This window comes from Thunnus albacares, chromosome 12 (genome assembly GCF_914725855.1).
Source record: "Thunnus albacares chromosome 12, fThuAlb1.1, whole genome shotgun sequence".
NCBI lineage: Eukaryota > Metazoa > Chordata > Actinopteri > Scombriformes > Scombridae > Thunnus > Thunnus albacares.
The window spans coordinates 33069289-33093169 of record NC_058117.1 but is presented as its reverse complement, the minus strand read 5'-3'; the positions used below and the strand labels follow the sequence as shown (position 1 = coordinate 33093169).

At 38.8% G+C, this 23881-nt stretch overlaps 3 gene segments (V, D, J or C); 2 read left to right on the top strand and 1 right to left on the bottom strand.

The window, feature by feature from the left end:
* Nucleotides 1–7414: 7414 nt before the first annotated feature.
* LOC122993863 lies at nt 7415–7872 on the top strand (the record flags this gene model as incomplete). The annotated part of the segment is given in 2 exon segments: nt 7415–7469; nt 7592–7872. Coding segments are annotated over 2 exon segments (336 nt in total), but the record flags the coding sequence as incomplete, so codon positions are not given.
* A 12013-nt stretch (nt 7873–19885) lies between these two features.
* LOC122994092 lies at nt 19886–20385 on the bottom strand. The segment is given in 2 exon segments: nt 19886–20217; nt 20334–20385. Coding segments are annotated over 2 exon segments (384 nt in total).
* Nucleotides 20386–20491: 106 nt separating this feature from the next.
* Nucleotides 20492–22311, top strand: LOC122994091. The segment is given in 3 exon segments: nt 20492–20510; nt 20887–20964; nt 21816–22311. Coding segments are annotated over 3 exon segments (429 nt in total).
* The last annotated feature ends 1570 nt before the right edge of the window (nt 22312–23881 follow it).

Sequence of the window (23881 nt, the reverse complement as noted above, 5' to 3'; positions counted from 1 at the left end):
CCTCTGCTGCAGTGTCTGACTCTGCTGTGTACTACAGTGCTCTGCAGCCCACAGTGACAGGAAACACCAAAACTCTGTACAAAAACCTTTGGAGCAAAGACAACAGAATACTCCACAACATCCACTAGAGGGAGTCACACACTGTTAAACTTCAGTGGTTTCTTATCAAACAGTCTAGATTCTTTTCCCTCATGAGACACAGTTGTGATGAAGAGTTTTACAAATGAATGTCATTTGACATATGAGTCTCCTCCTACTGACTGCAGAGGTGGCTGCATGGCAGAGAGCTGTTTGATTCCAGCTGTGAACATCAGACCAAACACAACTCACAAAACCACTCAACACTTATTCAAACTCAACATTCACTTACAGCACATTTCACTTGTGTAACCATGGAAACACTGGCTGTTATTTTACTGTTTTCAGCTCTTATAGGTACGTATGTTTTTGTCATTGTGTGATATTTTCCAAATGATGGATATTTGACTCTGGAACAGAACTTTAATACAACATGTTTCCTTCACTAGGTAACACCTTGGAGGATGATTTCTATAGAAATCAGTCAAATGAACAGTTGATCAGTTTGTGTCCACAGAGTAACACTGTACAGTTGACATTTTCCACTGTCTTCTCCTCTCAGCCTCATGAACAATGTTAGTCTAATGGCTTCATTTTCTCTACTTTTTCCAGGACTAATAGCTGGAGACACAATCTCTCCTGTAAAAGATGAAGTCAGTGGAAGAGAAGGAGAATCTGTCACACTCACATGTACCTATCAGACAAGCTTGAATTACCCTAAACTTTATTGGTACAGACATCATTCTGACCTTCAGGCACCTCAGTTTATACTCTGGAAACGAGAAGGGAGCAGTGATGATTATATTCCTGATGAACGATATAAATCCAAAACATCAGCTACAACAACTGAGCTGACCATAAAGAGTCTAACCCTGGCAGACACAGCTCTCTACTACTGTGCTGTAGACACACAGTGATAGAAAGTGTAGAAGAGGCTGTACAAAAACCTGAACACAGATATCTGACTACTCTTCAAAGAGGAGGGAAGTGGTATTCAAACCACAGCTTCATATCAGATGGATTCTGCTAATTCCTGTTTTATCAGAGTCACTGTGGTTACAGCTGCTAATGAAACACTGTGGGAGGATTCACATGAGCAGCAAATCCACATCAATGACAAACCAGCTGGATGATGCTTCAAACACAAGACACCATTTCAGAGACAAAAAATATTAAATGAAAAAAAAAACCAAAACTTTATTTATATAGCAAAAATTAGTCTAATTGGTTCACTAGTTTCTAAACAAGGAATTACATTTTACCCGTGTCAGTTTAGGTCACGTTGCATGAAATTTCAGGCCACTGTCAGGAGATTTGTTTTGAATGTCTGACTGCATCAGTAGAATCTACATATCCACCTATCTGTATTGTCCAGGAAACCCTCCTCCGACCTCGGTGACCATGGCGATGCTGATTTACCCTCCATCAGAGAGGTTTCTGCTTTCCCCAAAACATCACAGACAGCTGGAGTCTCAAGGAGAGGAGAATATGTCCCATTCCTGCTTAAGAATTACAGTGTGACCTCAAGGCCCAGGCTTGACCCAATGCAACCCAATTAATAACCCCTGAAGAAGGAAAATTCCATAACACACGCTTTACATGAACGGCTGTGTGAGCAAAACTCCACAAAACTACATTGTAAAATTCTCTGATGACGCCACCATTCTGGGCTTATTACACAGTGATGAAGACACATCACTTTACCACTATGATATCAAACAGTTTGTGGATTAATGTGACGCTCACCATCTTATCTTGAATATAAATAAAACAGAGGAGATGATATTCGATCCAAAGTCAATTGGTGACCATAGTCCAACTATCTCTCACAACACACCCAACAAACAGGTTTCCTCATACAAATATCTCGGTGTTCACACTGACAGCTCGCTCACATGGCATGTACATGTTGAAAATCTGCTCCAGGCTACAACAGAGGATGTACTTTGTGAGAAGGCTTAAACTCTAAACAGCAAACTAATGTTTTTATTTTTACCAAATGATTTTAGAAAGTTTGGTAACCTGTCAGCACTTTTTAAGTCTAAGCTTGCACATCTTATCCAAACAGACATGAAGATTATAGGTCAAAAAGAACAAAACCATCTTCAGTCTTTGTGTGAAAAATCTGTGCTCAGAGAGGCACAGAAAATTCTGAATGATCCAACACACATCCTGAACTCTGAATTTGAAGTGTTGCCTTTCAGGATCCTGCAATGCAGACTGAACCGGTACAAGAACTCATTCATTCCATCCTCCATCAAGATATTAAATAGCTACAAGTAGTGGAGTTTATTCATCATGCATAAAATATTAAATGGCTGTAGTCAAAGAAAACTAATATCTTTTTTCCTCTGAGTGATTTATAATTGAATCAAAAAGGCTTCCTTGTAATTACTGAGTAATTAGTACAACTTACACAAGTCTCTCCTGACTGAACTGTTACTGAGGATGAAGTGATGATGTGAAAAAAAAAAAGAAATTATTTTAATATAAAATCACTTTTTGTATCCAACATGAGTGAAACATGATTTATATGATGGTGACTGCAGCATCAGAGTTTCCAGAGTTGAAGGTAGAGGACGAGTAACTGAGAGAAGTGAAAATACAGATCTAAGAGGAGACGGAGAGATTCAGGGAGGAGCTAAGCTGTTACTGAACTATAGAAGAGAGACGAACTTCCATATTCAGCAGAGTTCAATACACAAACCACAAACATTACCTTCATTCAACATGCTGCCATTGGACTATTATGTATTTTCTTTACTGTTTCTAGTCATTCTGACAGGTATGAAAGTTTCTGCATGAAAAAAATTCAATTCCACTTTTGTCTGAATGTGATTCCTTGATCGTGACTTTAACATGTTATAACAGAGTTATCTCTTCCTTTAGGTGTCAGCTGTGAAGAACTCACTCCAGTCAACAATGAAGAGAACAGTTTAGAAGGCAGCACTGTTACTCTGTCCTACAAATATTACAAAGCTGCTGCAGCTGATGATTATTTCTTCTGGTATCGACAATATCCAGTAAAACCACCAGTATTCCTCATCTCTCATTCGGGAGCTGGAAGCACAATAAATGCTCCAATCTCTGGACTGGAGATTTCAGTGGAGGGAAAACAAATCCATCTGCAGATCTCCTCTGCTGCAGTGACAGACTCTGCTCTGTACTACTGTGCTGTGAGGCCCACAGTGACAGCAAACCCACAGTCTCTGTACAAAAACACAAGCTGACACACTGACAAGCTGCTGGAAGCCTTTTTTCCACACTGTTGTACTGAACTTTTTACCTCCACTAGAGGGCCACATTATCAAGTAGGCGGTGCACTACTTCTGCACTGTGTTCAACCATTCTGTCAATAATAACTGCTGCTGTGAAGAGAACAATTCTCAGACTGAATGTTGAACATCAGATAGTTTCTCCTGTTGATTTAAACCTTGTTGTACAGATGGAACATTGGCTGTGGATTATTCTTGCTGCTCTTTTCTTTGGTAAGATATAAAAACAGAATGTGTTTCCTTTCTCAACAGTTTTTAACACAGAACTGAGGTATAAGTGCTTTTAATGTCCATCATAAAGGAAACAAGTTATTTCTGCTGCCATTTATAACTTTTTTAGAAAAAAAGATGTGGTTCAGTCTGACAGACAGCAGTCAGTATAAACAGACTATTCTAGATGTGTCAGTGTCTGCTAGGTAACTCTTTAAAGCTGCTGATTGTTCTCCTTTAATCAATCATCTTTATTGATTCATCTCTTCCTCTGCATGTTCTGTTCTTCCCCAGAGTGTAAAGGACAAGACAGCGTGACCCAGCCAACAGGAGATGTCATTGCTGCTGAAGGAGACACAGTTGCACTTGGCTGTCAATATAAGAGCAGTGGAAGTCCCACTTTGTTCTGGTACAAACAAGAAGTAAATGATTTCCCAAAGTATATTTTGCAACGTTACTCTGGTGGAGGAGATAATGCTGTAGAGTTCCATGAAGAAAGATTTGACGCTGAGATCAAGGACAAATCAGTTCCTCTGCAGATCTCCTCTGCTGCAGTGTCTGACTCTGCTGTGTACTACTGTGCTCTGCAGCCCACAGTGACAGGAAACACCAAAACTCTGTACAAAAACCTTTGGAGCAAAGACAACAGAATACTCCACAACATCCACTAGAGGGAGTCACACACTGTTCAACTTCAGTGGTTTCTTATCAAACAGTCTAGATTCTTTTCCCTCATGAGACACAGTTGTGATGAAGAGTTTTACAAATGAATGTCATTTGACATATGAGTCTCCTCCTACTGACTGCAGAGGTGGCTGCATGGCAGAGAGCTGTTTGATTCCAGCTGTGAACATCAGACCAAACACAACTCACAAAACCACTCAACACTTATTCAAACTCAACATTCACTTACAGCACATTTCACTTGTGTAACCATGGAAACACTGGCTGTCATTTTACTGTTTTCAGCTCTCGTAGGTACGTATGTTTTTGTCATTGTGTGATATTTTCCAAATGATGGATATTTGACTCTGGAACAGAACTTTAATACAACATGTTTCCTTCACTAGGTAACACCTTGGAAGATGATTTCTATAGAAATCAGTCAAATGAACAGTTGATCAGTTTGTGTCCACAGAGTAACACTGTACAGTTGACATTTTCCACTGTCTTCTCCTCTCAGCCTCATGAACAATGTTAGTCTAATGGCTTCATTTTCTCTACTTTTTCCAGGACTAATAGCTGGAGACACAATCTCTCCTGAACGAGATGAAGTCAGTAGAAGAGAAGGAGAATCTGTCACACTCACATGTACCTATCAGACAAGTAGAACTTGGAGTTACCTTTACTGGTACAAACATCATTCTGATCTTCAGGCACCTCAGTTTATACTCAAGAAAGGAGCAAAGGACAGCACAGCTGAGGGTCATCGAGAATATATTCCTGATAAACGATATAAATCCCAAACATCAGCTACAACAACTGAGCTGACCATACAGAGTCTAACCCTGGCAGACACAGCTCTCTACTACTGTGCTCTAGACACACAGTGATAGAAAGTGTAGAAGAGGCTGTACAAAAACCTGAACACAGATATCTGACTACTCTTCAAAGAGGAGGGAAGTGGTATTCAAACCACAGCTTCATATCAGATGGATTCTGCTAATTCCTGTTTTATCAGAGTCACTGTGGTTACAGCTGCTAATGAAACACTGTGGGAGGATTCACATGAGCAGCAAATCCACATCAATGACAAACCAGCTGGATGATGCTTCAAACACAAGACACCATCAAACATAAAGTGACATAAAACTGTGTGTTGAACAAAAACCTGAAGTTACTGGTCGGGTTAAAAAGTGAATGTAATGAAAATATGAGAATGTTTGTTTCATACTGTCAGTTTTTATCATGAGCTGTTTCCATTAGACATTCAACAAGGGTGTCTGCTGCCTCCACTGTTTGAACTACGAGTGTGAATGAGATATGGTCACTGACTACTGAGCATGTGCAGGAACGCTATTCTGTTAACAGAGCTTCACTAGCTTCTTGTGCTACATATCACTATCTATTAACATGGTACTACATTATGAATTTCAGTACAAGTTACAGTACATTTCTCAAACAGGTTGTAGCCACTGTAGGTCTTTGGTTATTGGCCATGATTAATGCTTCTTAACTGTTTAAAGTTAACTAGTGTGCAGTGTCTGCTTAACAAACCTGATCTGGATCCAACTGTATGCAATCATTTCAGGTCTAGCTCAAAATGACCTTTTATTTCAAAAAATATTTTGAGTTGTTGGATCTTAGCTCAGATTTCGATACAGTGGATCATGGAGTCCTCAGTGACAGGCTACAACGGTGGGTTGGCCCATCTGTTTCTGATTTAAGCTGGTTTATATCATATTTATCAAATAAACAATTATTTGTGATGGTTGGTAATGATATGTCTGATGCTGCTGTCTTGAGTTACGGAGTGCCTCAAGGGTCTGTTATTGGCCCTATCTTATTTTCTATTCATATACTACTGTTTTAACATATCTTTTTACTTTTATGCAGACGACAAACAGCTGTACATTTCCCTCAGATGTGGCAATTTCAGCAAACTGTCTGATTTAAAGGATTGCCTGGACTCTATGAGAAGCTGGATGTTTAAAAACGTCTTTAACTTTCTTATTCAGTGATGATACAACAGAGGTTTTGAGGCATTATTTAACTATATAACTAAATATTTACTTCAAGATTCAAGATTTAGTTTATTGACATTTTCTTGTGTATTTGCATACACAAAAAACAAAATGCTGTTCCTCCCAGCTCACAGCAGTGCAACAACAACAGAGAGGATGAAGATATATTGTGTATGCAAAAATTCTATTTAAAAAAAATTATGAAAACACATAAATCCCAAGAGAAAAAAACAAAAAAGGAACAAGCAGTTAGCAGCACAGTGTATTAAAGTGCATTTAGACAGAAAAGTACATGTCTCAATTGGATGTAGACAGCTCTTGCATGTCAATGATTGACCAGCACTGATGGGGGAGTTATATAATCCATTATGCTGTCCAGAGAACATTTGGCAACATGATTATTGTTGCATGACCGGTATGTATAGGTTAGCAGTTAGCCTAGCTTGCACTCATCTGCGCTTGCTTTGGGTCCACTGGGTGCAGCAGACCAAACGCCATCAGCTGATTTAGCTCCCAGCCAGTATTTCTCGAAGCAAAAGTCTTTGTTACAAATGTCCAAAAAAACTGATATAGACATATTATAGACATATTTCCCCTACACTCCACAGGATGTCACAGATGTAGACGTAGACATGGACAATGATACTGCAAGTCGGAACTACGAGAGGCCGCTGCAAATGTTGGTTGTGCCACCATCACACCAGTTCATGGAGAGAGAGAATACCACCAACAAGGACCCCTTAATTTCTCTTCTTGTCTCTTTCTCTTCTTCACAAAATAACTCTTCTGTTAGCTTCCTCAGTGCAGTTTCTCCTTTGGAATGTAGGTAACAGTAGCAGGTAGCAGTTGACAGCTAGCTAGCTGTTTTGATTTAAAAATATATCTAAAGATGATATTTCCTCTACTGTTAATTAATTTTGTTACCTCTTCTGTAGAGTATCTTCTGAGGCGTATTTGAAGGTTATTTTGCAAAATGTCCCACTTTGTAGGCCCAAGTTTGAGATGTATTCAGGAGCCCATCTCTGGTGCAGCCACTCTCTGAGCTGTGAGAGCAGGGAGGAGGAGATTAAGGGAGGAGCAAAACTGTCACTGAAGTACAGAAAGACACAAACTTTCACTGTGGTGTTTCATACTAAACAACACAGACAGTTTCTTCTTATCTTCAAGATGGTGTCAATGCAATTAAGTCTGTTTTCAACTTTGTTTCTGATCACACTAACAGGTAGGTGACACACTTCATATTTACTTCTATTGATGTTTGATTGAAAAATGAGCATGAAGTTGTATGTATTCATGTTATGAGTCTTTGACAACATGTTATAACAGAGTTATCTCTTCCTTTAGGTGTCAGCTGTCAAGAACTCACTCCAGTCAACAATGAAGAGGACAGTTTAGAAGGCAGCACTGTTACTCTGTCCTACAAATACTCCAAAGATAGCTATGATCATTTCTTCTGGTATCAACAATATCCAGGAAAACCACCAGAGTTCCTCATCTCGCACTCGGCTTCTGGAACACTAACAAGTCCAAAACCTGGACTGGAGATTTCGGTGGAGGGAGAACAAATCCATCTGCAGATCTCCTCTGCTGCAGTGACAGACTCTGCTGTGTACTACTGTGCTCTGCAGCCCACAGTGACAGGAAACACCAAAACTCTGTACAAAAACCTTTGGAGCAAAGACAACAGAATACTCCACAACATCCACTAGAGGGAGTCACACACTGTTAAACTTCAGTGGTTTCTTATCAAACAGTCTAGATTCTTTTCCCTCATGAGACACAGTTGTGATGAAGAGTTTTACAAATGAATGTCATTTGACATATGAGTCTCCTCCTACTGACTGCAGAGGTGGCTGCATGGCAGAGAGCTGTTTGATTCCAGCTGTGAACATCAGACCAAACACAACTCACAAAACCACTCAACACTTATTCAAACTCAACATTCACTTACAGCATTTCACTTGTGTAACCATGGAAACACTGGCTGTCATTTCACTGTTTTCAGCTCTTGTAGGTACGTATGTTTTTGTCATTGTGTGATATTTTCCAAATGATGGATATTTGACTCTGGAACAGAACTTTAATACAACATGTTTCCTTCACTAGGTAACACCTTGGAAGATGATTTCTATAGAAATCAGTCAAATGAACAGTTGATCAGTTTGTGTCCACAGAGTAACACTGTACAGTTGACATTTTCCACTGTCTTCTCCTCTCAGCCTCATGAACAATGTTAGTCTAATGGCTTCATTTTCTCTACTTTTTCCAGGACTAATAGCTGGAGACACAATCTCTCCTGAACAAGATGAAGTCAGTGGAAGAGAAGGAGAATCTGTCACACTCACATGTACCTATGAGACAACCGATACTGATGTTTGGCTTTACTGGTACAAACATCATTCTGACCTTCAAGCACCTCAGTTTATACTCTGGAAAGGAGCAAAATCACAGAGTGGTGAAGATATTCCTAATAAACGATATGCATCCAAAACATCAGCTACAACAACTGAGCTGACCATACAGAGTCTAACCCTGGCAGACACAGCTCTCTACTACTGTGCTCTAGAGACACAGTGATAGAAAGTGTAGAAGAGGCTGTACAAAAACCTGAACACAGATATCTGACTACTCTTCAAAGAGGAGGGAAGTGGTATTCAAACCACAGCTTCATATCAGATGGATTCTGCTAATTCCTGTTTTATCAGAGTCACTGTGGTTACAGCTGCTAATGAAACACTGTGGGAGGATTCACATGAGCAGCAAATCCACATCAATGACAAACCAGCTGGATGATGCTTCAAACACAAGACACCATTTCAGAGACAAAAAATATTAAATGAAAAAAACAACTAATAATAACAATAATAATAAACTTTATTTATATAGCACTTTTCAAAAACAAGTTTACAAAGTGCTTCACAGACATAAAACAAAATACACAATGCAATTACATATCGAAAAGCTAAAAGACAGTAAGAAATGGAAACAAAGGTAAGACCAAATAAACAAATAAAAAAAAACCTAATTAAATGCACTTATATAAAAATTAGTTTTTAAAAGAGTTTTAAAAGAGGACACTGAGGTAGCTTGTGTGATTTCCAGAGGAAGATTATTCCACAATTGGGGAGCTCTAACAGCAAATGCCCTTCTACCCCGTCTCAAGCTTTGCCCTGGGGACTGAGAGCAACAGCTGGTCCACAGATCTTAGAGAACAAGCTGGGGTGCAAGGGATAAAGGTCAGTGATATAAGATGGGGCTAGGCCGTTCAGAGATTTCAAAACAAGCAGTAAAATTTTAAAATCAATTCTAAAAACCACAGGTAACCAGTGCAATGAGGCGAGAACAGGGGAAATGTGATCATATTTTCTCACCCCTATAAGAACCCTAGCCACAGTATTCTGTACAAGCTGTAGGTGGTTGATTGATTTTAGGGGCAGTTCAGCAAATAAGGAGTTGCAGTAATCTAAATGACTAGAGACAAAAGCATGAATGAGTATTTCAGCATCACTGAAAGAAAGAAAAGATCTAATCTTTGCAATGTTCCTGATTTGAGTGATAGCTGATTTGGTGATTTTGGTAAAATGTTTAGAAAAATTCAAGTCTGAATCAAAGATTACACCCAGATTTCTGGCCTCATGGGTGCACTGCAAACCCTGGGAAACTAAGGTCTTGCTTATAGAGTCCCTGTGTGCTCTGGGCCCAAACACCATCACTTCAGTTTTGTCATTATTGAGCATTAAGAAATTATTGGACATCCAAGATCTAATACTTGCAAGACACGTTGTGAGTGAGGTAAGTGAGGTAATGTCTGATGGATTTATGGATAGATATATCTGTGTATCGTCTGCATGAATATGGAAGGAAATATTGGAGTTGTGAATGACTTGACCCAGTGGTAACATGTAAATGGAAAACAGTAAAGGGCCAAGAACTGATCCTTGAGGAACGCCGCAACTGATAAGTGAGGATTTGGAAGAGACATTTCCAATTGAAACTGAGAATGTTCTGTTGTCAAATAAGATTTAAACCAGTCTAGAGCAGTACCAGTCACGCCGATGCAGTTTTCTAGTTGATTAATTAATATTCCATGATCGACTGTGTCAAATGCTGCAGAAAGGTCTAAAAGTACCAGAACAGTACAGCAGCCAGCATCCAAATTCATTCTAATGTCATTTAAAACTTACTTTAAAAGTGCAGTTTCTGAGGTATTGCAGAAATTCTCACAGGTTTGTGGCGTGATGGGTCTAAAATAACGAGGGCCTCTAGGGTTCGAAACCATAGGCACTAATGGGATGTTAAAAAGGATAGCTGCAAGGTCAGAAACATGCTTGTTTAAGGACTGTAGATTTACTGGATTAATGCCATAAGTAATAATTAGGTCAAGAGTATGACCATGTTGGTGAGTAGAGCCAGAGACATGCTGAATACAGTCAAAAGTACTGATAAGATCAAGGAATTCAGATGCACGTTTGTCACTTTGGTTGTCAATGTGAATATTAAGTCTCCCAATAAAATAACTTTCTCACAGTTAGTGGTAGTTATTGAAAGCAAGTGATCAAATTCTGAAAGAAAGTTGCCTTTTGAGTTAGGAGGGCGATATAACAGCCCAAAAAAGATCGTATGGTGGGAAATAGTGAATGAAAATAACTCAAATGAGATAAAATTGCCAATAGCAGTTGGTGTACATTTGTTGACAGCTTTATAAATGACAACAAGTTCACCTCCACGTCCACTTAACCTAGGACTATTCCAAAATGTATATCCAGAGGGACATGCTTCAATGAGACATCGGTGTCTGCTCAAGTTTCAACCATAAAGATAAAATCTAAATCATTAGAAGAAATAAAATCTTTATCAGTAAAAGACTTATTGGTGATAGATCTTAAATTCCACAGACAACCATTTAAAAACGATGCACTGCAACAACTGGCAGACTGAGTCTTAATAGAAATGAGGTCAGATGGGACCCTTTTGTGTCTGCCGGTCCATTTTTTGGATAGCCTTGCAGTATAATGTACTGGAATAGTTGACACCAGTGAAGGAGAATCAGAAACACCATTATCACTCAGAGGATAGCTAGCTGCAGAGTTCAGGCATAAACCTATGGGATGAGGGGAAATAGAAGAGGGGGCTATAATATCAGGTCCGTGCCAGTTATATGCACTAATTAAATTAGTGGAACTAATCAACAGATTATTCAAAATTAAAAAGTTTTGATATTTGCAGCCTTGTTCATTTTTCCTTGTTTTGGTTTGTATCAAGATTTCAAGTGTTTGTTGTCACTATTCAGCCATGATGTGTCAGTAGATGAACACAACACAGAACGCATCGTTCCCATCCGAAAAAGTGCTTTCAGTCAGTCAGTATTCTGTCATTGCAGCTAAACAGTGGAACTCGCTCCTCAAGCTCATCAAGGAAATTCATACATATCACACTTTCACAGACCAGCTGACGATGTGGCTCATTGAAAACCAGGTTTGCCGACATTAGTCTGTCGGCAGCCCTCTCTGCTGCCATCTTGTGTTTTTAATGTGATACATGTAATTCTGTTTTATCATATGTCTTCAGTTATTACCTTATTCTGTTCATGTAGTTATAGGCTTTAATATCTGGTCAGAGACAACAGATGAAACTAATCCTCTCAGACTAACACTGGCTCATTAATATGTATATGTTCATCAATGAGCACTGTCCCTGACAAATCAACTAATAAATGAAATGAAAGTGAGTAGTCATGTAGTTCAGTATCCATGATGTGTTCATCCAGCAGGCAGACTGTATGAGACTAAAACACTGTTAACCTGAACATGTTTCACACTCACAACACAGTTACTTTCTGTACAGTTTGCAGTTTGGACTTTTTGACTTGTCAGAAAGTTGTTTCTCTACAGATTGATTGTGGTGAATTTTCTGCAGATTCCTCCTTCAGTCTGACCTTCTTGGATGATGATGACTGCAGCATCACTGTCATTTCTAAAGCTTCCATCAGCCTGAATGTAAACAGACCACAGCAAGAGGAGGAGCTACACAACTGAATATGAAAGGCTTCATTTGGAACTGAAGAGATACTGTGTTCTTTCTATTGTTCATTCACTACAAGTCAAATAATGTTACTTCATTTCATTTGGATGATGATGCTCACTTTTCATACTGGTAAGTACTCAGGACACCAATCAGCATGTAACAAGAGATGATAGACATCATTCAATAAACTACTGTCAATTTTTTTAAGAATTTATTTATTCTTTTTTTACTCAGTTTAAAGATATTTTATCATTTTAAAAATACAAATTTCATGGTGAAATATATATTTGTTGTTTTCAGGATCCTCTGAGGATTTACTGAAACCATTTAAAGATGTAATGCTGGCTTTGGAAGGAGACGAAGTGACTCTCTCCTGCAAATATAAAGGCTCTGTTTACAACCTCTACTGGTATCAGCAGAAGTCCAGTTCGTCTCCACAGCTGCTCATCATGGAACATTCAAAGAAAGAAGGGTTGTCTTTGAAACATGACAAAGTAAATGAGACATTTCATCTGCAGATCTCCTCTGCTGCAGTGTCTGACTCTGCTGTGTACTACTGTGCTCTGCAGCCCACAGTGACAGGAAACACCAAAACTGTGTACAAAAACCTTTGGAGCAAAGACAACAGAATACTCCACAACATCCACTAGAGGGAGTCACACACTGTTAAACTTCAGTGGTTTCTTATCAAACAGTCTAGATTCTTTTCCCTCATGAGACACAGTTGTGATGAAGAGTTTTACAAATGAATGTCATTTGACATATGAGTCTCCTCCTACTGACTGCAGAGGTGGCTGCATGGCAGAGAGCTGTTTGATTCCAGCTGTGAACATCAGACCAAACACAACTCACAAAACCACTCAACACTTATTCAAACTCAACATTCACTTACAGCATTTCACTTGTGTAACCATGGAAACACTGGCTGTCATTTCACTGTTTTCAGCTCTTGTAGGTACGTATGTTTTTGTCATTGTGTGATATTTTCCAAATGATGGATATTTGACTCTGGAACAGAACTTTAATACAACATGTTTCCTTCACTAGGTAACACCTTGGAAGATGATTTCTATAGAAATTAGTCAAATGAACAGTTGATCAGTTTGTGTCCACAGAGTAACACTGTACAGTTGACATTTTCCACTGTCTTCTCCTCTCAGCCTCATGAACAATGTTAGTCTAATGGCTTCATTTTCTCTACTTTTTCCAGGACTAATAGCTGGAGACACAATCTCTCCTGTAAAAGATGAAGTCAGTGGAAGAGAAGGAGAATCTGTCACACTCACATGTACCTATGAGACAAGCTCGGATTACGCCGCACTTTACTGGTACAAACATCATTCTGACTTTCAGGCACCTCAGTTTATACTCTGGAAAGGAGGAAAGAGGACCACAGGTGAATATATTCCTGATAAACGATATGGATCTCAAACATCAACTGCAACAACTAAGCTGACCATACAGAGTCTAACCCTGGCAGACTCAGCTCTCTACTACTGTGCTCTAGACACACAGTGATAGAAAGTGTAGAAGAGGCTGTACAAAAACCTGAACACAGATATCTGACTACTCTTCAAAGAGGAGGGAAGTGGTATTCAAACCACAGCTTCATATCAGATGGATTCTGCTAATTCCTGTTTTATCAGAGTCACTGTGGTTACAGCTGCTAATGAAACACTGTGGGAGGATTCACATGAGCAGCAAATCCACATCAATGACAAACCAGCTGGATGATGCTTCAAACACAAGACACCATCAAACATAAAGTGACATAAAACTGTGTGTTGAACAAAAACCTGAAGTTACTGGTCGGGTTAAAAAGTGAATGTAATGAAAATATGAGAATGTTTGTTTCATACTGTCAGTTTTTATCATGAGCTGTTTCCATTAGACATTCAACAAGGGTGTCTGCTGCCTCCACTGTTTGAACTACGAGTCAAGTCAAATTAAATAAACTGTTATGTATATAGCACATTTCACACAACAGGCATAAACTCATTGTGCTTAAAAACAAAAGCAAAACAAAACAAAAGAAAGTAAAGATCATACATGACAATAACCTATAATATTACATTAACATTACATATATAAAATATAAGATAAAACATAAAATAAGGAGATGTTACATATATAAAAACATATAAGACAACATATACACTTAGAAGGTAAGAAGGTATTGCAATAAGAGAATAGGGTGAGAAGGTATTATTATTATCATTATTAAAAAGAAATAACAATAATAATACTGATTATAAAATGAAGGTTTTACCCTTTAAACTAACTAAAAGCTTGTGAAAAAAGATGTTTTTAGTCTGCTTTTAAAGGAAGACACTGTTGTAACAGACCTGAGTTCATGTGGTAGAGAATTCCAGAGAGTAGGACCATAATGACTGAAGGCACCATGAGCTGATTAGGTGAGTAAGTAAAACTTTATTTATATAGCACCTTTTTAACACAGGTTACAAAGTGCTTTACAGTGACGTTGGGACACAAAGAAAATAGGACACAAAAACCATGAAAGACACATTCAAGAACACATACAGACATCTCACACATACGAACACAGCAAGCATACAGTCATCACCCAGAGCACACACTTGAATTTATCAAATGTTATGAGAAAGACATTTTAAAAAAGGAGGTTTTTAGGTGTTTTTTTTGAAACAGTCAACAGATTCAGCTGATCTGATGGAAGTGGGGAGATTGTTCCAAAGTCTGGGTGCCAGGGCAGCAAAAGCACAGTCACCTTTGGTTTTTAGTTTGGCACGTGGTACGGCCAACAGGTTTTGGTTGGAAGACCTAACTGACCGCATGGTAGTATACGGGCTTAGTAGCTCAGATACATAGGCAGGAGCTAAACCGTGTAAGGCCTTGTAAGTGATGAAGAGAATCTTGAAATCAATCCTGAGCTTCACTGGCAGCCGATGCAGTGAGGCTAAAACAGGAGTGATGTGGGATCTGCGGCCAGTCCTAGTTAATAGCCTCGCTGCTGCATTTTGTACAAGCTGAAGACGTGACAGGTCAGCTTGAGAGTTTATTCTTGGTATAGTGAGGAGACCTTTACTTGATGATCTCAGGGGTCTGTCTGCTGTGTATTCAGAGAGCATGTCAATGACGTAGGAGGGAGCTAGACTGTTCATAGCTTTAAAAACAATAAGAAGTATTTTAAAATCAATTCTTTCTGTTCACAGCTTTTGGTTTTGGTTAATACTCTGGCTGCAGCATTCTGAATAAGCTGGAGTTTATTACACGCTTGCTTTGCCAGTCCAGCAAAGAGTCCATTACAATAATCTAGTTGACTGGAAATTAATGCATGAACCAACTTTTCAGAATCTGACTGTGATAGGAAAGATCTAACTTTGGATATATTTCTAAGATGATAAAAAGCAGTCTTAGAGATATCGGATACGTGCTTCTGAAAGTTAAGATCAGCGTCCAAAATCACACCCAAGTTTTTGACATGCTCACAGGGTTTTACCAACAGGGGAGTTAACAAAGAGTGAATCTGGTGCCTCAAAGCCTTCAGACCTGCTAAAAGAATCTCTGTTTTGTCCTCATTTAGTTGTAAGAAATTTTTGGCCATCCAATATGTGACATCAGTAAAGCACTGGATGAGATCATTCACTGGGTTAAGGTGGTTGGCAGAAACAGATATGTATAACTGTGTGTCGTCAGCATAGGACTGATATGATATGTTGTATTGTTGAATGATGGACCCAAGTGGGAGCATATACAGATTAAACAGTAGAAGACCAGGAACTGACCCTTGAGGGACTCCATATGGAACGCTGACTTCATCTGATTCAAAGTTACCAACAGAAACAGAGAAAGATCTACCAGTAAGGTAAGAAGAAAACCAGTTAAGAACAGTGCCTCTAAGGCCTAAACAGTGTTCAAAGCTCTTAAGAAGAATTTCATGGTCAACTGTATCGAAGGCAGCGCTGAGGTGGAGAAGTACCAGAACAGAAACTTTATGGTTGTCAGAACTAATTTTAAGATCATTCACAACTCTGACCAGGGCAGTTTCTGTACTGTGGTTAACTCTAAAACCAGACTGATAAACCTCAAATAAATTGTTATATGACAGATATATGTGTAATTGTTGATATACAACCTTTTCAAGAAACAATTGTGAGCGAGATATGGTCACTGACTTCATGTTGTCTTCAGGTATTGTTTAATACTTAACTAGAATAACTGTGACCTTCTATCAGCAACACTCTCAGCAGACCACAGCAGGAGGACGAGCCGGAGAACATTAAAGCTTCATGAAGAAACACAAATGATGCTGCACATGAAAATCTGACATTCCAACAGGACCCAGTTATTAAACTAGAAAATACTGAATACATTTTAATAAGCTGAATAAAATATTGGTTGTTTTGCTAAAATGAACATTCTCAGGAACAAGTGAATGAAAAGAAAAAAAAACAAAACATGAGTTATGGGGAAAAATTGGAGTCAAAACAAAAAACATCTTTGATTGTTTGCTGGATGTTTGTGTGGATCATCAGAGTTTCCAGAGTTGAAGGTAGAGGAAGAGTAACTGAGAGAAGTGAAAATACAGATCTAAGAGGAGACGGAGAGATTCAGGGAGGAGCTAAGCTGTTACTGAACTATAGAAGAGAGACGAACTTCCATATTCAGCAGAGTTCAATACACAATCCACAAACATTACCTTCATTCAACATGCTGGCATTGGACTATTATGTATTTCCTGTGTTTTTTCTTGTAATTCTAACAGGTATGTTACATTTCATTCCTGTATTTTTTAAATTCTGAATCATTCATTGAATCTTTGACAACATGTTATAACAGAGTTATCTCTTCCTTTAGGTGTCAGCTGTCAAGAACTCACTCCAGTCAACAATGAAGAGAACAGTTTAGAAGGCAGCACTGTTACTCTGTCCTACAAATACTACAAAGAAGCAACTGGTGGTGATTATTTCTACTGGTATCGACAATATTCAGGAAAACCACCAGAGTTCCTTATTTCTCATTATGGAACAGAACCAGAAAAGAATTTAACAAACTCAAGGTTATCTGTTAAAGTGACTGAGGGTCGAACCCAAATGAATCTGCAGATCTCCTCTGCTGCAGTGTCTGACTCTGCTGTGTACTACTGTGCTCTGCAGCCCACAGTGACAGGAAACACCAAAACTGTACAAAAACCTTTGGAGCAAAGACAACAGAATACTCCACAACATCCACTAGAGGGAGTCACACACTGTTAAACTTTAAAGATATAAAACAACAAATGCATGAGAAACATCCACTAAAAGTGTCCTCTCTCTCTCTCTCTCTCTCTCTCTCTCTCTCTCTCTGCTGCTGTTGTTTATCCTTCAAACTGAAACTGGTGGCTGTTGCACAAAACCCAGATAGGGGATTAAGCCAGGATTTTTCAGTTATCCTGGCTGAATTTAGCCGTGACTCAGTTGCACAAAAGCAGAGGCACATAAGTTACCATGGAGATTTATTCTGTGCAGCTAGCCTGCTCCAGACCAGGCTAACGGCCAGGTTTGATTAATCCTGGCTCTATCTGACCAGTCAGCTGTCACTCCGATCGGTAATAAGTGTGTTTTACAGTTATTCCATGTTCTTCTGTATATATTTTTCTTCATTTTTATTATCCTGCTTTAAAATACCACAGATACATTGCCATTCAGTGAAGTAGATGTGAGCAGGCACGTTCTAAGTAATTTATACACCTCATTTGTACATTATCATCAGCAATCAAGGCACTAACCAGCCTGCAAAATGTTCTTTCATTTAAGTTTTACTTGTTGCCAAATCCTCTTCTGTCCAGTCATGTTTGTTCTGTATGAACATTGATAGAGAGATATAGAGATATACAGACAGAGATTTGCACAAATGGTTGTAGTACATATTCTTGCACTGTGGTTTGTAATTAGTCTTCATGGTACATTTCCTGAGTAACATTAACTTCCACTGATCACTTTTAAGGCAAAGTGTACAACTGTTAATTTGTGAAAATGTCAACTCGTTGAATTGTAATTATGACGGTTTCAGTGGAGTAGTGGTTAATAAGTGTATATTATTGGACTACTTACGCATTCAGTCGGTCTGCTATTGTCTACCAGGCTTTTTCTCTCTGTTTAATTACAGCGGCCATATTGCCTTTTTACTTATAATATGTTTCACCTCCTCATAAGTTTCCATTATAAACTGTTGCTCATTTGGGGAGAAGTATGAGTCACACGTCTTCTCCATTTCTGCATCAGTAAATCTGTGATCGACCTTGTGGTCTGTTCAAGAAACTTATCGGAATTACTTACACCTGGCTTGACATAGTCGCACCTCCTCATCCTGGCTTGGCAAATGTGCAACGGATTAAGCCTGGATGCACTGATTAGACCAGGTCAAGCCTCACTTTTTCAGTTATCCTGGATTTCTGAATTCTGCTTTTGTGCAATAGCCCTCTGGTTCACACAACCTGAAGGTTTGGTCCAGAAATTTTTAATTTTAATATAGTGAAACTAAAGTTTTACACTCTTGCTAACGGGTGATTTTTGAAATGATGAAGATGTAAACTATTAGGCTGGTTGTTGAAAATGATACATTGGAGTAAGAGAGAGCGCTTTCAACTTTTTATCTTTAGTACTGAAACCTGTCTGTTGTCATGGTTCAGCAGTGATGCCTCTCTGTTGCCATGGTTACTGAGCTCAAAGAGGGAAGTGAAACACTGAAGAGCAGAAATGTGATCAGTCTCTCTCCCTGCAGTGGGTGGAGTCGCCCCCACCCTGACTTGTTGCCTAAACCCAACTACACACGGGACTCAGGATGCAAACCCGGGTCTCTGCTGCCAGAGTCCTGCATGTTGTACGCCTGCCATCCACTCCATCCTCCTCCTTCTGACTTCACAGCCATATATACCATACCATCATAAGCATGATACAGTTTAATACTAATGTATGTCAATGTTTAGTTGAGTTTTTTTTCCTTCTCAAACACACTGCTGGTCGGCTCTTTCATGTGATATCTTTCCATGCAGATAGGTCTGTGAAAATGACTCCCGCTTCCTTTGTTGGGCTGACAAATCTCAGAGCTGTGTGTCTCAAAACCTGCACAAATAACATATTTGATATTAAGGAAACAGCTTAACCACCTTGATTTTTTTCCCGCCCAAATACCTGACATGTTTCTGTTCCTTAATGATCTTGTTACAACATGTGAGCTGTTGTTACATATGTAATAACCACAGTATATCACCTGTTTTGATGGTTTTGGTTAAAGGTCATCAGCCATACTGAGCCATGGCTCACCAACAGTAGCAGACTGCTATATTCTCTCTTTTCAAAGAGGAAACACTGAGCTCATAATTAATGACAAACATGGGATCATTGTTGAGTTGATGCTAAGAAGCTGTGATGGTAAACTTCACTGATTTCAGAGGAATCTCCTTATAAATAAAACTGTTTGTGTGAGTCCTTTATTTCATTGTTTGAATATAGTTTTAGTTTTGACACACTTAATAAAGTGTGTGTGTGTGTGTGTGTGTGTGTGTGTGTATGTGTGTGTGTGTGTGTGTTCAGTGAACTGTATCAGTCAGTTTCTGTTCAGTCTGACTGAGGGAGGTTTTTGTACGACGGTTTTTCACTGTGTGAACACATACTGACTGTTGATTTCATGGAGACTCTGACAGTAATAAACTGCTGCATCTTCAGCCTGAACTCCACTGATGGTCAGAATGAAGTCAGATTTTCTTCCACTGCCTGTAAAACGACGTGGAATCCCTGTTTCTCGCAGATAACCAGTGTAAATGAGAAGTTTAGGAGTTTCTCCATCTCTCTGTTGGTACCAGGCTAAGTAGTGGTAGCTGCTCCAACTATAAACATCCTGACTGGTCCTACAGCTGATGGTTGCGGAGTCTCCCAGAGCAGATGTCACTGCTGCAGACTGAGTCACTGTGACCTGGCCTCTGGACTCTGAGGATACAGAGACAAAAACATAAAGCAGCGTCATGGTTTTGATGGTTTTGTGGGCTTCATTTCAGAGGGATGGATGTTCATAGAGGAGAGGAGTTTGATTCTCTGGACTTTACCTGTGAAGCAGCAGCAGAGGAGAGTCCAGATGAGGACGGAGATCAAAGTCATGTTGTTGATGAGGAGGATTTCTGTGGCTTCTGTTGTGATGAAGGACAGCTGTCAGTCATCCAGTGTTCAACTCTCAGGATTATAAACTCTCCCAGAGCACTGGAGCATGGTGCCGCTGATGCAAAGTGTCTCTCTATGGAAATGCTCTGACTGACTCCAACAGGGACTTGGATTACTCTGATGATGCTGTTTCATCAATGGATCAATCAACTTATCACAGTATTGATTAGGATGTGTCAGTGATTATTTTTATGTGGTTTGGACTTCATGTGTATTGACGACTGTTTTTTTTTCAGAATATATTTTGTTACAGTTAAATGTATTACAACAAAAAGATAATATAACTTGAGTTTTAAAATCATTATATACGAAATAAAATCACATATTCATAAATTGGCGGCTCTGTGTTGTTGTAAGTTTTCGAGTTATTTCAGTAATTTTACTTCATTTTGGTGAGTTTGTTTGTGTCAAAGTCAGAGAGCCGTGTCTCTCTACACTGAGAGGTTTTTGTACGGCGGCTCAATGAGTTTGTATCACTGTGGTTCACGTTCGGTGGAGGAACCAGACTGGATATTGGAAGTAAGTTTCTGTTAAAATATTAAATACTGTATCATCAGTTAAGTTTATAATTTCTACGTCTGAACATTTGTAGTAGATATAAGTTTCCACTGTGCTGATCTAAAACACTTTAAAGTCTCAGTTTTATTGTTTGTTCCTCTTGTGTTTCCTTAAAGTTGAACTCAAAGCAGCTTTACTGAACTTTTTTTGAAATGTTCAAGTTAATTTGTTAAATGTGAACAGCTTGAACTGCAGGACAGAGTAAAAAACAACAGTCCTACTTTAAAAATGATTTTAATTTCAGCCTTTAATTCTCTGTTTTAATTTAATAATTTAAATTCAAAGAAGATAAACAATGTGAAATGCTGTGAATCTCTGATCATTTAAAATGTCTCCAGTTGTCTTTTAACCTCAGTCTGAAGTCATTTTGACAGTTTTTTGAGGGTTTTTCATTTTTTGAATGTCTCAACATTTTCCGTATATTACGGTGGTCTGTTAGTTTTGACTGATGAATCTGATTAACTGTTGATCTTTTGATAGTTTTGAAAGTAAATATGTTGTTATAAATTCAAACTAAATCATAGATGTCTGAATTATATATTCAAACTTTATGTCCTTATTTATATATAGTGTATAGTGTAAAATAAAATACATTAAACAGTCATATAAAGGACTTAAAGGAGTTTCTGTCAGATGTTTTTTCTGCTCCACCAGTCACTCACTGACACACTGTTTCACTTCCCTCTGAGAAACCTCTCATGCATATCAGCACAGAAAGAGTCCTCATATGGCTCCACCCTCTCACAGTAAAGGTGTCCAAGTGTCTGGTGTTGGATTGACAGCTGTCCTCTAATCTGATTGGTGTCTCCTAGGTGATGTCCGTCCCACCCTGACGGTGCTGCCCCCCTCCAGCGAGGAGCTGCAGCAGGGGAAGGCCACGCTCATATGTCTGGCCAACAAGGGCTTCCCCTCAGACTGGAGTCTGGCCTGGAAGGTGGACGGCAGCAGCAGCAGCAGCAGCAGCGGGGAGGAGAGCAGGAGCCCCGGGGTGCTGCAGAAGGACGGCCGCTACAGCTGGAGCAGCACCCTGAGGCTCCCTGCAGACCAGTGGAGGAAGGTGGGCTCTGTGACCTGTGAGGCCACCCAGGGCTCCCAGACTCCAGTCTCAGAGACACTGAGGAGAGACCAGTGTTCCCAGTCCTGACCTGACTCACTGGGACTCTGCTACTGGTTTTACTCTGCTACTGCTCTCACTCTGATCTCTAATCAGAACAGTGTAACATTGTGTAACTTCAAACTGTAACAACTGCATTACTGTAGTACTGATGACTTAGATGCTTGAAACAATAAACATTTTCTCTCTTGAAATCAAATATTTTTCTGTGGATGTTTGACACCAACAATACATGCAGGATGATAACTCTTTCTTGATCTTAATCTTGGGATTATATAAAGTATTGTTACATATCTATGAAGTCTTTGAGTCTCAACTGACAGTGTGTCTGTTTAGCAGTGGTATCATAAATCATTATGTAAAACATGGTGTTAATGGAAGAATGAAAGGATCCCATAATTTTAAAATCCTTTCAAAATGTAGTTTACATTAATAGAGTTTTGAGGATTAGAAACAAAGTGCAGAGTATTGTCAGCAGAAGATGATATCACCTGGTTCTTCTTTTACACCAAAGGTTTCCATGTCAGTATGTTTGTTGCTTGTTTCTATAAGAATACCAAAAGAACACCTCTGATGTGTTTTTATTGCTGCATTAAAGTTCTTATTGAATTGTCCCTGGTTTTGAGATGTTAAAATGTGCAATAATATGTTTTAATGTCTGAAAGGGTATTATCTTATTCAAAGAGAAAATTAAAACATGTATTTGTAATGTTTTAAACAGATATAGGACTTTGTTTGCTCATATTTTAGTTTTCTAAACTGGTTTGATCATTTCATGGAAAATCACCCAGGTATCCTTTGACCTTGATGTAATTTATTATTATTTCAGTTTCATAAAGGGTAAATGTGCATTAAGCTGATATCCTGAATCCTGTCAATAAATTGACAAAAGTCTAAAGAATAAAAAATGAAGATCTGACATAGAATGCAGGACATAATCATAACAAATATGTAAAAATAACAAAACATGAGTGTGATCTCTAGAGTTACACTATGTACATATACAGTAGGTACAATCATTGTACAAATGTAGTGCATACGGCCTGCCTCCCCATGTTCCCCCCACACTAGACCTCTGACCTTTTCATGTGTGTCTGAAAGAAAAAAGGGAAAAAACTGTTAATAACACAAAAATGACTATCTAAGATAATTTTGTTTCCATTAGAGTTCTTCTTAAAAGCCCTCCTTAATTTCAGCTCCTGCCATGAAACCAAGAGATACCAACATTGTTTCCCTCTGAGATCTGATTATTATTATTACACCAGAAGGAATATAGGATTTTGTGAAATATAATAAAATGTCATCGGCATATAGATAGATTTTTCAATGGTGTGACTGAAACAACATCTGAAATTTTGTGATGTTTCTAATGTAATGATGACAAAATGTAGAGAGTGGTGCAGAAAGAGGAAGTCCACTGCTGTTTTAATCTTAAAGCTGAATCTGGTTCACTGACAGTTTGGCCCAGAGGATAAATAATAAGAAACATCTTCACTGATTACTTTTGTAGACACATAACGGACCGTATTTTAAGTGCAGCGTGGTAGATCCTGGATGTACGGACTGTGCAGGCGTCTCCAGGCACTCCTGTTATTCAGGTTCATGAATGTGTCGCAGCACAAAGTGCGAAAGGGCTGGATGAAGGTGAATATAGAAGGGAGGGTGGGCTGATTATTTGTCAAGTCAATTATTATCAAACAGTCTAGATTTCTTGTAGTGGTGATGAAAACAACAGAAATAGAAGCAATACAGATAAATAGATCA